This window comes from Triturus cristatus, chromosome 7, assembly GCF_964204655.1.
Source record: "Triturus cristatus chromosome 7, aTriCri1.1, whole genome shotgun sequence".
NCBI lineage: Eukaryota > Metazoa > Chordata > Amphibia > Caudata > Salamandridae > Triturus > Triturus cristatus.
The window spans coordinates 546,629,339-546,644,925 of NC_140590.1; the positions used below are offsets into that span (position 1 = coordinate 546,629,339).

Below are 15,587 nucleotides of genomic sequence, written 5' to 3' on the forward strand. Positions count from 1 at the left end.
TCTTCGGCTCCACCCTGAAGGTACAGTGATACTTCAACAGCTCCAGCAGCTGAAGGTGGCCATGGACCTAATTTTCAGTGCCTTACCGGATCCCTCTAACTCATCTTCGGGCCCCATGGATTCAAGGGGGCCTCCAGTTGGTTTACCGTCGGTGGATCTATCCTCGATGTAAACTGTGCCTCTCGACCTCATACAGATGCCCACCCTTCGAAGACCTCGACCATGCTGGCACCACAACTGACACCACTGGCTTGAGTGCTGATACCTTTACCAATATCAAGGGTGCCAGAATCTGTGTTGATACTGTTCTCAGACTCCGAAACCCACAGCCCAGACACTTACGCCCCACAATACGGTGCAGGGGACAATGACTAAGGCGACTGAGAATGACCAATATGACACAGCAATCTTGTTGATGACCTCCAGGATGCCAGTGGGCAGGACCCTTCCCCAGACATTGGACTCTCCTCACCAAATCCTGCTATGGCCACTGAGGCCGCTCTGTTTCAGCAGTTATTGTATGTATGTATAGGATTTATAAAGCGCAGGAATCACCCCATGAGGGGTATCTCCGCGCCATCATAGCGGGAAAGTCAGATGAACATGTGCAGACAGAAATTAAGCTCTGAATAATGCTGTTTCAGGAGTTTCCTGAAGCGCAGAAGAGGAGCATTTACGCAGGTCCACAGGTAGGGTGTTGCAAAATTTTGAGGCCAGATGGACAACAGTTTTGCCGCCTGTTCTAAGCTTCTTAAACCGGGGGGACCACTAACAGCCTTTTCCCTTCCAATCTAAGATGACGATTCGGACAATAGACTTTGAATTTATCTGCCCGGAAGCTGGGGCTTGTGCCATAAAGAGCTTTATGGGTGAGACAACCGAGCTTGATATTAATTCTCTGGCACATAGGGAGCCAGTGATGCTGTTTTCATAATGGTCCTACCGAGGTGCGAGGAGGTTTTTTTAGGGCCTGGCGATCAGCCACATTTTGAACAATCTGCAGTCTGCTAAGAAGGGACTCATTAGCAGATGCCAGCAGAGCATTGCAGTAATCTAAGCGGCCATAATCAATGCCTGAATCAGGGTTCTTCGCACAGAGAGGCAACCAGCGAAACACTCTTCGCAGGAGGCTTAAGGTATGGTAACAGGTCCCCGTTGTAGTCATAACTTGGTCCTTCATGGAAAGCAGAACATCTACACGAACCCCCAAGTTTTTTGCCACTGAGGTTGGAGAGGGGGCCGGAACCTAATGTAGCAGGCCACCACCTACGGGACCAGATGGCCCGAGCTGTGCCAAACAGCAAGATATCCGTCTTAGACGCATTTAGCTGAAGACAATGGTCCGTCATCCACTCTGATATAGCTAACAACCCTTAGCAAAACGCTGCTCAATATCCTCAGAGTCCTTATCAAAGGCCAGAAGCAGTTTGGTATCGTCAGCATAAGAGAAAGGAGTAATACCGTGCTCCCTGATAACCTTGGCATGGGGGCTGCATAGATATTAAACAAAGTCGGGCTCAGAGAGCAATGGAGGTTCTTCACCTGACTGTACCCGTCTAAAATGTAAAGACTACTGTTTTTACTCCGGTCCTCAAACTGGCACAGTTCAGTCAGGAACCTCTCCTACTGTTTAATCGGGCCCTGACAGATATTCTGGTAGGCATCTGAGCAAATCCAGAATCTTACCCTCCAGTTCATTGGTAGGTGGCAACACCACACAGCCTTTCTTCCGGAGACCTGGACGTCTAGCAACACCACACCCCGGAGAGCCTAGTGGTCCAAGCTTTCACTAGTAGATATAAATTTCAATGCATACCCTACTCTATCACTACCCTAGCAGATAATCCAAAAGGATGGAGTCATTCGCTAAACAAATGTTCTCCTCATCTGTCTTGCCCATTGGTCTGTAAATGCAATGTGCTTCTAGGGCAGATATTTGCATGTACTATTGGATAATATAGTGGACATTTTGCCAGCTGTTGCAGATGGCATTCTTCCAACCTTAAAGCAGCTGGTCTTAGACAGACAGGATGCTGTAAAATATCCAATAAAATCCAGACCCTCCTGACTGTCTGAGTAGGGCAGTCGGTGCGAGCATGGTGCTTGCGCGCCATGCCTGGTTTCGCTCCACAAGCTTCTCGTCAGATGTTCAGCAGTTCCTCCTCATGGACATGCTTTTTGATGGCCCTAGGCTGTTAGGAGTGAATGCAGACTTGGCCCTTGGACGGTTTGAAGAGAGTAAGGCCACTGCCTATTCTCTGGGCATAGCTCTGCTGGTTCAGCAGTTCTCCCCACAACAGCAACAACCCTTTTAAGGCTTCTAAAGGGGCTACCATCAGAGGCAAAGACAATGCATTCCTCAGCATCAACATGCCTCTCACATCTATTGGGACAGAGAATGGGTAGCACACAGGCAGTGTTCAGGACCCAAGGAGCAACAAGGTGCCAAACAACAACTCCTCCCCCCAGAGCCACAACAAAATCTCTTTAAATCGTCAACTGCTCATGATCACCCGGTAGGAGGTCGTGTCACCTTTCGCCTCCCTGGATGGAGGAACATCACATCCGATCAGCTAGTGCTCCAGATTGTGCAACACGGATACTGCCTTCTCTTCCCCAGGACATACCACTCACAACACAAAAACTCCCTGAGGAGTACTTGTCCATACTCAGTGGGGAAGTTTAGGCTGTCTTGTTCAAAGGAGCAATGTAGAGGCTGCCGGCATCAGAGATGAGGACTCGTTGCTACTCCCTGTTATTTCGTGGTTCCAAAAAAGAATGGAGGCCTTCGCGCCATCCTCCGCCAGGCCCTCAGAACTTCTTCCTCTGAGCAAGTCCAAAATGCTCACTCTGACTTAAGTTCTGTTTGCCATGGATCTAGGAGACTGGATGGTAGAATTGGACTTGCAGGACACATATTTTCACATTTCTGCTTTGCAGTCCCCAAGACGGTACTTGCGGTTTCAGTTCTCTTTGTTCCCCTTTGGCCTTATCAGTGCAGCTTGGATGTTCACAAAGGTGATGGTGATGATCGCAGCCTATCTGCGGAGGATAGGAATACCTTTCATCTCATACCTTGGTGACAGGCTACTGAAGACGGGCTCACTTCAGACAGTTGTAAGCTACCTCCAGACGATTGCTGACTTGGTGACATCGTTTGGGTTTTCGATCCCCATGCCAAAATCACATCGACTCCTTCACAACTGCTGCCCTTCATTGGAGCCATCCTCAACACTCTTCTGGACCCTACCCCAGCGTCAGTGAGCCCAGGACACTTGGGCTATGATCCTGATGTTTGAACCCTTGACCTGTGTCTCAGTGAGAGTGGCTCTTAGGCTTCTTGGCCTCCTGTATCTTCGTGTAGACCACGTCAGGTGGCACATGCTGGCTCTGCTGTGTGATTTGAAGTTTCAGTGGGCTCCGTACTAAGGCAGCCTGTCTGATTTCATCCAAGTATCGAAAGAGACTGCGAAAGATCTGCAGTGGTGGCTGTTCCACCACAGCTGGACCATCAAGAGCTGACAATCGTGACTGATGCATCATTGTTTTGGTTGGGTAGGTTATCTGGCAGAGTTACAGGACTCTGGTCTCTGATGAAGGCTCACTTCCAAATCCCCTTGCTGGAGTTGCGAGCGATTTGCTTGGCACTGAAGTTATACCTTCCGGCCATCATAGGGGAATGGGTACAGGTTATCATGGACAACAAGACCACCATGTAGTCTTGCAACAAACAGGCGGTGTGGGGTTGTGGACTAGTGCCAGGATGCCCTGCGACTCTGGCAGTGGCTTAACTCTCAGGGCATCGCCATCATTGTTCAGCCCTTGTCAGGATAGTTAATTGACAGGGCAGGGTAAGTCAGCCGTTGTTGCCTAGCGGATCATGACTGACAATTGCACTCTGAGGTGGCACATGGTATCTCCCAGCAATGAGGAAAACCCTAGCTTGATCTGTTTGCTACCAAAGAGAACAGGCAGTCTTGAACAGTATCGAAACTTTAGCGCTTTGGAGACGCCTTCTGTTAGTATTTTGCTTCAGGACTCTGTACGCCTTTCCGCACCTCCCTCTCCTACTTAGAATGCTAAAAAAGATGAAGAGTTACTGGGCCCAAGTCATCCTATCGATCTGAACTGGGCAAGGAGAGTGTGGCCAGAACTTCTGGCCTTGAGGATGTGTACTCCAATATGGCTGCCCCTTGTGGAGGACTTTCTGTCCTAGCAGCAGAGCAGAGTCTTACACCAGATCCTGAACAACCTGCACATTCATGCGTAGAGATTGAACATCTACAGTTGATAGCTTTTGATTCCTCTAAAATGGTTGGTGTTCTCCTAGGAGCTAACCTCTACTAAATCTGTTTCTGCAGGATGCTGAGAGAAGTTTGTCTTGTGTTCCTGCCAACATATTCAATTCCCTAAATGCAGTTGTTGAATGTTCTCCTGGTTTGCTTCTCCATAGCCCAGAAAGGCCTTGCTGTGGCGACCGTTAAAGATTACCTTTCAGTCTTCTTACGTTTACCTTATCAGTCATCCTTCTTCAAATCACCTATTGTGATGCTTTATTTGAAGGGGCTGATTCACATGTTCCTGCCAACACTATTTTTGAATACGAAGTGGGACCTTAATTTGGTACTCCCCTTATGTGCACTCCTTTGGAACCGAACTCCAGGCATTGTCTGTGGTACCACCATAAACCTCTTTGTTCTTGTATAAATTAGTCCCCCAGACAAAATCGATATTCCTGCACAAAGTAGTCACATACTTTCACCTAGGAAGTCAATCACCTTGCTGACTTTCTGTGTACTGCCTCATCCCTCTAACGAGGAAGAGCGGCTCCATGGTCTAGTTCCTAAAAGGGCACTCCGCTTTTATGTTGATCAGACCAGAGATTAGAGATTACCGAAAGGATGAACACATTTTCATCTATTACTCTTGAGCAAAGCAGTACAAAAGGGAACCATCACCTGGTGGATTGTGTTATGCATCAAGACATGCTATGGGCTGACCAAAATGCTTCTGTGCTCATTCCAAAAGAGCAATGGTAGCTACAGCTGCATTCGTGCGTGGTGTGCCACTTCTGGACATTTGTTTACGGGTTCATGAAGTACTACTGCCTGGATAGCCAGGTCAGATGGTGTGCCTGATCTGTCTTGAAGGATTTCCTAGTTTGTGGCATTTCACAGAACTAGCTCCTGGGGAGGTACTGCTTTGGTATTTGTTCACAAGGTGAGGTATCTGCGGTTAGAAGTCTCTATCAGAAGAACAAGTTACTTACCTTCTGAAATGACTTTTTCTGCTGTAGACTCTATTTAACTGCAGATTCCTCACCAATCCACCCTCACCCCCATTCTGTGGAATGGACTCACACAGTCCATTAATAAGATCCTGTTCTGGAAGTCTGCACAATACCATATTCTGATTTTAATGGCTCCAGTTCCATTGGTGCATACAGCAGATCAGAAAGAAACTGATGGTCTGTGGATATGGGACAGATATAGTGGTGCCCTTGACGTCACATCTGGGGCAGGACCAACCTGACAAGGCGTTGCATGACGCCACCTACCAGTGCATCAGGAAATTGCTACAAAAGTTTACGGATCCAGTTTAGCACCTAGGGAAATTTACAAGGTGAGGAATTTACAGTTAAATAGAGCCTTTACCAGAAAAGGCGTTACTGAAGTTTAGTCACTTGTTCATTAAACTCCTACAAACAACTGTCAAAGATAAAATCCTCAAAAATATCACTTTCACCAATTTAAAGGGCTGATGGGGATATAATTCTGAAGAAACACCATCTATTTAATTATTGTAATCTTTTTGCATTGGGCCCAAACTTTAGCCATTACACTGTGGCTGAAACCAGCCCAGATGTGCTATCAAATATATGATTCCTAGCACCGCCCCTAGAACAGCCCCACTCCCCTTTCCTTTTCTCGTCCCTTTATACGAAGAATACATCTGTTCATGGTCATTGTTTCGAACGTTGAAATAGTCTTCAGAGTAATAGTATGTAACTGATAGTGTTTTGTGAGTAAGATAGCTGAATGGTAGGGAATAAGGGATGGTAGCATTAGAGGGGGTTGTGAAGAAAACGCAGGAGGGACCTGGAGAAGGATTGATACAGTGTGGGTTGGATTGGGTGAGAAGTGAAATGTGATGAGGTTTAGCTATAGTAGTCCTCAGTCTAGTGTGGTGGTCTGGGCTTTGAGTGCTACATCACTCCCTCATAAGTTGCTTCATTGCCTATTCTGATGAGGCACATTTTCTTTTGCCCATACTTTTTAGCATGTGAAGGGAACGGAACCCTGACTGACAAGGAATTGCAAAAAGTCAAATTTTATAGCTAGCAGGCTGCTGGTGCAATAGCGGGCGCACACATCTTTCAAATCGACATAATAATGTGAAATACTTTGTCATGACCTTTCTGAGAACTCTTACCAATGTGTGCACATGTAAAACCTAACTGGTTACCTAATTTCTAAGTAAAGTTTAAGTTAAGTTTATGGAAGGATTTCATGTCACATGCTCCTTTTTCTATGGTATACTAGCCTACTTTGGTTATGCAGATGTGCCCAGGATGGTCCCTCCCAACCTCTCACCACGAAATGTCCTACAACTTTGTGCATTAGCACCCTAAGCCCACCTCATTCTCCCCAGAGTGCCTGGCTTACCTATTCTAGCGCTTCTTCTCACTTATACTTGCATGCCACTTAGCTGTGCTTCCACCTCAACCTGATTTCAGTGTTGTCTTAATCTGTGGGTAGCTGGAGGCAGAAGAAAAAACATTGTGATAGAAGAGGACCAGAAAACTGTTTTCCAATGCTTTTGGTGAAAGGAAAATAAATTTGGGCTGAGTAAGTTGTTTTTTTTTCTTTTTTTTTTCCTTTCAATCATGGTTAACAGGTATAACGGGTAGGCATGGGCTAAAATTTCGTTCCATTCGCGAAAATTGCGATAATTTGACATTTTCGCATTCCGCGGACGGCGCGAAAATGTCAAAATTTCCGCATTCCGCAGCTTGGCGATAATTTGTTTCTTGCTCGCGCTGTAAAATAATACATTCTCACGCGCGTGCGATCGCCTTACCTGAATCCATGCGTTCGCCGACAAGTTTTCTTGATCCGGTCGCGTTCTCCATGAGATGTATTGTTTTTAGCCATTTGCGCTGTCTTCGCGCCCGCAGTGACGTCATGCGTCGTGCGATCACGTCTTTCTTCTCGCGATCATGCACCGCGAGACAACTGAAAACAAGATGGCCGCGCCCGCGAGCAACCACATGGGTAAGTTGGCGAGCTGCAACCATGCAGAAAATCTCGCGAACATGCGGGGAAAAAACTTCCGCATCTTCGCGATATTTCCACGTGTTTGCGATAATTTTTAACAGTTTTCGCGATAATTTGCGAAAGTGGATTTCGCAAATTCCGCCCACCCCTAATAAGATCACAGGGAGAGCGATGCTTAAATCTGAGAAGGTAATACTGGTAGGTGATGGTTTAAGAATGGGATAAACGTATATCCCTGACTGGTGTGTTTAAGGTTGAGAACACAATAGGGCCTCTGAATTATCAGCATTGTGGGAACAGACTCAGACTTTATAAGTAGTCCTATAGGCAAACCAAGAGATTCCACAACAATAATCACAAAGATCTGAGAGGCAACCAGAACAAAATACACTGGGTTAACGGCAAAATTGCCAGGTACAAATGGATGAATCAAGAGATCTGATATCTTTGATTATTTGATCATTTATTTCATGTTCATTAGAAATAGGGAAACTTGAATACAGCCATCGCGTTTCGCCCATATCTGGCCTTCTTCAGAGGTGCAATATATACCAATATGGCTTACATTAGTCCATTTATTCTTGCAAGTCATAACCACATTTTAAAATACTTGCATTTAAATACAATCCATCTCTAAAAAAATATAAACCATAAAGAGTAGGCACCAAAAATTCAAACAATAGAAATATTTTGATCCTCTACTGAGGATGTTGATACACATACATTATAAAATTGAAAAGCATACAAATCAACTGTTTGTCTTAACAATTCATTAAAGCATAGCATTCTTCAATTTCTATACGTCTAGTGTTATCCAAAACTATATGCACACAGGGAAAACAGACAATAATAGATATTGTCTACTTAAAGCAATAACCGGTGAACTGAGCAAATTATGCAATTATTATAATCTCGCTAATATGATAGTACTTGAAGTCAATAATAGTCTTGCACCAACTGTATCAAGAGGAAAGACCTGTCACACATTCCAACCCATTCTATTTCTCAAAGACAGTAAAATTAGTCTCGCTTACCATCCAAGAAGACCAGTTGAACAGTTACTCCTAACCTATAGTTGATTCTTCCCATGGACTGATGACCTCCAGAATGTTGCTTTTGTCAGCAACGAACATTTGGCCCTCCAAGCCATCCTCGTGGCTAATGACAGACCCTTGATTAAGTGATTGAGGCATGGAACATTAGGGGGAGTGGGTGAAAAGATTAGAGGCTCCAGCTTCTCTTCATATGGCCACACAAGATAGCTAGATTGGACCATAAAGAAATATCCTCCGTCTCACCCATAGTTGCGTTATGTTGAATGTGTCCTGAGTTGTGTTGTTCTGACCATTCCTTTTCTATCTTTGCAGGTCAAAAAGACATCTTTGTGTGCATGCCCACAGGCGCTGGGAAGTCCCTGTGCTACCAGCTTCCTGCCGTCTTATCAGTCGGCATCACCATTGTCATTTCCCCCCTGATTGCCCTGATTCAGGTAAGGTAATTTAGGTCTCTTTCAGTGGATGTTTTCATTTGTCCCTTTCTTCAGGATGAACTGCTGATCAATCAAATAGAAAAGAACACAGTAGGAAATCTTGCCTAACTTCGCTTTCAGCTCATTGTAGAAGAGTTGTCGACTGTTGTTTTTTTTTTTGTTTTTAATATGTTTTTAGTGAGTTTACGATCAGTATGCTGCAGTACAGTTTAGAGCCTGGAGTACATTTATCCAAGTTATACAATACTGAAAATCTGGAAGGAGTCAAGATGGATGGGAACAGGGGAATATGCAAAGAACACAAGTGCAGGCATTCTGCAATGGCGCCCAAACCAGCAGCATCGCCTGCATGCTGCTGGTTTGGTTTGAGTACAAGGGACCATCCCCTCCTTATCATCTTATATGTTAGAATGGGTATTGATTCCTCAGTACAAGCCACAAAAGTTGTCAAGGGTCCCAAAATGTCTCTTGGCCGGGAAGCTGGGGCTGTAACTGTGCATTTCCAATGTATATTGCAGTGCGCCAAGTGTCCAATCCAGTCCTGTTTGTGTGGCGCCGTTTGACTCCCCCAGCATTTTACTGTATGTCTCTTTGCCAACAGTAGAGCTATCACTGTGAATCTACACACTCCCTATGGGATCTGTTTCACTAAGCCCAGTAGGTAAACCAGCGGTACAAGCAGAACTCAGTCATATCTATCATCATGTCTGCCACCGCTAACGGGGGAAGACCATGGGCTGATCATGAATGGAACACGATTTTAGCAAACTTCACGTACATACCGAGAAACTCCAAATTTCGGCTTATACAAACATATATTACACACACAGCATACCCATCGCCGGATAAACTGAACAAGTATTTCCACACGACCACTTCAGCATGCCCTCGCTGCTTGCAAACAGATGCAGATCTCCTTCATATGCTGTTGTCCTGTACATCCCTACACGCATATTGGCAGGAAATCACTGCGACGCTGTCGATATACACTGGTAAGCCGCCACTACAGACATGGGAAGTATGCATTCTGGGCCTTTACCCTAGATCGAAGAAACACAAGGTTACCTCCAGGTTTTCTGATCTAGGTCTTATAGTGGCTAAAAGACTGATTACTAAAATATGGAAGCACACTCACCCTCCCATTTCTAACAGTTGGAACAACTCACTCATGGTGTGGGCACAGGCAGAAAGCACTACACTTTACAGGGAGGAAATAGCTGGCCTGAGCAACTGTCCTATTGCGCAATACTGGCATGCAATGCTGGCGGACTTGAAACACACAGATAGAGAGTCTGAAAATAACCCCTCACAAACAGAAGAAGGGCAGGACACGGACATTGTTCTTTAGACAAGTTATGTCTCAGATATATGTTAAATTAGCATTGAATTGCAAGGACGGAAAGGCAAATATATCATATCATAGTTTCAATGAGATGTCTGGCTATATTTCTTAGATAACACGGCCCAGGTGCGGCAGATGGACGATGGTTTTCCCCCTCCCTTTGGTTTGATTGTTTGGTTATTAACTGTTACACGTTTGCATAAATCCCATTTTTGAAACGGATAAGGAGATGTAGAAACCCATGAGAAATGCCGTAGGGGAAAATGGATAAACGACAATAGGGGGGGTTAGGGTCAGGTAAATAAATAGTCACACTATTGTACATAAAAGTGTGAATCCGATGACGTTTATATCCGGCATTAAGTATGAGAATAACACTCAAATGCACACTTGTTTGATTTACAGAATTGAGTTTGATTATAATTTATTAAACTTGTACAGCTTGCATGACAACGTTTAATGCTGCTGACATGGGCACCCATACCCTGCCTCAAATGTACTCTTTGTCACTTATACTTTTTGTATGTAAAAATGCAAATAAAGATATATAAAAAAAATAATCATGTCTGCCACCTCTACCCAGAAGCTTGTATGTCAGGACAACCCCGTGCCACATGGAAACAGGCTGCTTGGTCATGGAAACACATCGATGTGAACGGGAAGGCTCAATTTTGGCCCTCTGGGCAGGCGTGAAATATAAGCGATGCAGATATTTGAAATGTATGAGCTTGTGGTACATTGTAATTAGTTTAATTTTCATGCAGCAGTATGTCCATTGGGGAATGGTAATGTCAATTCTGGAGTCTCTGCTCACGCAGCTCTGGATCTGTCAGGGCTGTCGGTACGCATTGTTAATCTGATTTTATAGAGTCGGGATATCCAATTTGTGGTTTTCGTAGAGCATATAATCCAAGACCAAGGGGGAAATGTCTGGAGGTTTGACAGCAACCCAGGCACACGTGCTTGGACAGCATGTCACACCCTCAGGTAGAGGAAATTATCTAATGGAAGGGGAGTATCTTCACCGGTCGCAGAGTTATGTTTGGGATGAAGGTCGCCTAGTTCTCTCACCTCTTATTTCCTCAACACATGCTGTACCAGTCTGTTTGTCAGTGGGTGGTAGCAGTAGGTTATTTAGGATGGGTATGGCCAGCAATTATAAGCTAGGCTGGCCCAGTCGTCTGTCTAGTCTCTTTCCAGGCCCATCAGGTCATCCCCGTGGTCTACAGCGTGAGTGTATCTCTACGGAGGCCCATCGGGAGAAGTACTTGAAGGGGTGTGCTGCTAGCTTCTTCCCGCTCTGGTCACAAGTAAGGGAGTCTGGTGTCCGGATGATACCAGTGCCTTACATAAAGACACTGTGCCACTAGGTAACAAAGCCCCAGGTCTGGTAGATCTTGGCCCTCCTTCTGATATGGCAATATGAGAGTGCACCAGCTAATGCGGCATTGCTTACCTGCCCATATCAATTTTGTCGGGGTGCTACGGAGCGTATTGAAAAAGGTACATGAGAGTGAGATGGGGATGTTGGGAAAGAGAAGGGCCACTTGATCCAGAACTCCACCTATGCTACCAGCCGCTCAAGCGCAGGGCCATTTCTTTGTTGGACTTTTGTAAGACAATCGTCTGTGTGCCTCTGTGCAGTATTACACCCAAATATTTAACTGTGTAGTAAACCCAACAAATGGGATATTCAAGAGAATCCTATAATGTGCAGTCTGTGAGAGGGGAAAATGTCAATTTCACCCAGTTTATAGTTCGGCCAGAATGAAGGTCGAACTGTATGATCTCACAGATTATGGCAGAGAGATGGGACATAGGTTCGCACATGAACAAGACATCGTCTGCATACATAGATTGGAGGAGTGTCCGTGCGTGAAGAACAGGCATCTATCAGTGTGAGTGGTGTTCCTGCAACTGGCTGGCCAAGGGGTTCATAGCCAACACAAACAGCAGAGGTGATAGGGGCCCACCCTGTTTGGTATAGGTTCGGTCTGAGTGCCATTAACCAGGAGACGGACAGTCTGATTTCTGAAAAGTAACTTAAGTTCAATGAAGCCCATTAGGATGCCCACCTTTGTCAGAATCTGAAACAGGAAAGGCCAATCCAGAGAGTCAAACGTCGTTCCTGTGTCTAAAAAGACCTCCGCTGTAGGTACCTGTGAGGTAATCTGATCAAGCACTGCAAAAACAGTGCGCAGGTTAATGGACATGGACCTATGGGGAAGAAAGTCAGACTGGATGGATGAGATCAAGTGTTTATTAGCGAGGAAAGTCGCTAGAAATTAGTTTTGCTAAGATTTTGTCATCAAGTAGTGATAGCAGCCTGTATGAAGCGCGGTATGCAGGGTCTTTACTGGGCTTGGGCTATAGTGTGATCACGGCCTCGCAGAGAGAGGTCCTGTTTGTTTAAGCAGCAGAAATAATTATTTTTTAAGATCAAAAACTGACATGGGCCTAATTTTATGGGAAAGAATATTTGGTGCCAAACAGCAACAGTTTCAGTAGAGGTTTTAACCTAATGCATCCAGTTCTTGAACCCCTTCGGAGCCCAGAGACTAAAAGCAAGAAAGATGTGCCCTTTTCTGTTATGAATGAATGCAGCTTACCCAAATTGATAACCCTCAAATGTTCTTAAATGAGAGAGAGAGGCAGGTTGGTGGATCAGAATATCTTGGGTAAACTCTTGTGGCCTGGTATAGCACTGAAGAGTCTCATCGGAAGTTGGTGGGTTAGTGTAGTTTATTAGAAACGGTAAGTAGTGTAGCTCTGAGGAAGCTATCCGGCCAAGAAGCTCGAAGATGGGAGTGCATGGAAGCAAATCGGAGCAGCCCGTAGTTGTGTGCCTCTAATAGGAGGCTTGTACGTCGTCATTGGTTGCAGAAGCTAGTGGGTCGGTGTAGCGCAGAGGATGCCATAGATTGCTTTAGGATAATGGCGGCTGATGGATCAGGGTAGCTTGCAGTTGATTGCTAAGTTGGTGTTGCTTGGAAGAGACTTTTATAATGGTAAATATAGTGTTAAGTATAACTTGTTTTTGCATAGTGCTGCGCTTCTGTTTCTAAGCACTGTAAATAATGGGTAATACTGTTGCCAAATAAAATGGTGCTCTGTATACCAATTTAGGAAGGATGGATGGGTCCATTGGATCTGCTGGGATTTGAAATCGTGACCTGTAGATCACAGCAGCAAATGTCAACTTAGTGAGCATTCCTAATAGCTTTTGGGTTGCTGTAGCCTATATGAAGTAGGTGGGCCTGTGTAGCTTTGTGGGGCCATTTTGGCGCCACAGCTAGCTGTAATCCGGTGGATTAGAGTATGTAAGAGGACGGTAGTTTATTTATTTATTTATAAAGTTTTATATAGCGCTATCAAGATCAGTTGATTCTACAACTTTGAGAAATCTTGTTAGCTGGTATAGATTGGTGGTGTTGGACCTGTCAGCCTTAGAATGGTCCTCCCCAACCTTTTTGCCTCTTCTCCGTTTTGCTGGTGAACCTATTTTTGTTGGCCATGGGACTCTGGGCACTTTACCACTGCTAACCTGTGTTAAAGTGCTTATTCTCTCTCCCTAAAACATGTTAGATTGTCTTATATCCAATTGTCCGCTTTCATTTACTTATAAGTCTCTAGTGAAGTGGCACTGCATGTGCCTAGGGCCTGTAAATTAAATGCTACTAGTTGGCCTGCAGCGCTGGTTGTGCCACCCACTTAAGTTCCCCTTTAAACATGTCCCTGACCTGCCACTGCAGAGCCTGTATGTGCAGTTTAAAACGCCATTTCGACCTGGTAAAATAAACTTTTTGCCCGGCCCAAACCTTTTTTATTATATAGAAGTCACCCCTAAGGTAGGCCCTGGACAGCCCCATGGGCAGGGTGCAGTGTATTTTAAAAAGTTGATAACACCAATGGGGGGGGCAGGGAGCTAATACAAGGTCCAGCACCCTTGCTCCCAAGGACAAATATGGGAATATTGATAGGGTAACTGTTCCTGTAAGAGTGTATCTCAGGGTATTTAGGAAGTAGTGCTCTCACACACCCGTAAGGGTGTCATGCTTCATCACCGTGCTTTTGCTCCTCGTGGGGTCAGCGCTGCAATACCCCACAGGCCTCTTGAGAGGGTTCTTTGCCGGAAATCTTTAAATCACATAGCCGTGATGGTAAGTGTGGGTGTGTGGGATAGGTGAAATGGTGAGTTAAAAATACCCAAGGAGTACCAAAAAATGAATTTATTTTGATGTCCCCTTGGTAGGGATAAAATGATTAGGTGTACCTGAGTGGGCCATCTGCTGGCAGGATGGAGGGCAGAGCTGAGCACAGCCTCACTTGCACTGTAAAAGCCTGTGCACTGCCTTCACACAAAAGCTTAACGACCCTGCATTGCCACTTTAGCCAGCTTGGAGCCAGGGCGGGGGAGACAGGAAATTCCATGCACTTCAAAGCTACTGTCTAGAAGCTTCTCCCACCTTCCAGAGCCAGGGCACCACTGTATAAAAGAAGGACCTCAGACACCAACTCTTCATTTCACTTCTGTACCTTAGTTTAGTCTGCCAGAAAGGACGACTGCTGTGCTGCTATAAGGACTGACACTCTGCTGGACTGCTGCTGTAAAGGAACTGCTGCCCAGCTGTACTGGCCTGCTACCCTATTCCCTGGGAAGAAGAACTAGACCTGCAACCTCATCTTGAACTCTGAACACCAGAATGACTCCATGGTCTAGTCTGCTGGCTGCCTCAGGGACCTAAAAGGCCCCCCAACCAGCCTTTCAGGTCCTGGACTCTCGGTATGGCTCACAAGCTCCTGAAATAAAACATTTGGGCTCTTTGCGACCGTGAACGGGCCCTTTGGCACCAGGACCATGCCATTCGCACCGGCACCACGCCACTAGCACCGAAATCCTGCGCAAGCCACTGCCAGCCCATCTCTTCTCACAACAAGCATCAATCGCCCTTCATGGCTCGCCACCGTGAAGCTCCAACCCACCCGTTTGCGGCCCCCAACCTGCTCTTCATGCCATGCCGACCATCGCCCACGACGCTGTCGTTGCGACCCTCTCCAACGCAAATGGGACTCTTTGCACAACTTGAAAAGGTAAACGTTCAGCTGGACTAATTTGGGACTGTATCGAACCCGCTCTCAATCGCAGTCGGCCTGAACTTTTGACTTTGACCCAGTCCAGCGGGACCAGATAGCCACTGTTGGCGCTTTATGCTTTTAGGTGCTATTTTACAGTTTATTCTTTAAAAATTCATAACTCTGGTTCTAGTGATTAGAGTTTTGTTGTTTTGGTCTTGTTTTATTTATTAAATTAATCTTGATTTTTCTAACTTAGTGTGAGATCTTTTGTGTGGTGTTTTCACAGTTTTACTGTTTGAAGTGTTGTGCAGTTCCTAAAAATACATAGGATCTGTGCGTTTAGACATCATAAACGAAGGGACTGGTATCTAGACTGGTTCCGGATTCCCCCCAAAGGATATGT

At 45.4% G+C, this 15,587-nt stretch overlaps 1 protein-coding gene across 2 annotated transcripts in view; it reads left to right on the forward strand.

The window, feature by feature from the left end:
• RECQL5 (RecQ like helicase 5) overlaps positions 1-15,587 on the forward strand; it is a 669,413-nt gene that overhangs the window by 59,666 nt on the left and 594,160 nt on the right. For both annotated transcript variants that reach the window (XM_085616996.1, XM_085616997.1), the window contains exon 2: positions 8,645-8,766. In XM_085616996.1, the coding sequence (XP_085473122.1) occupies positions 8,645-8,766 (122 nt within the window). The remainder of the gene's footprint in view (positions 1-8,644; positions 8,767-15,587) is intronic.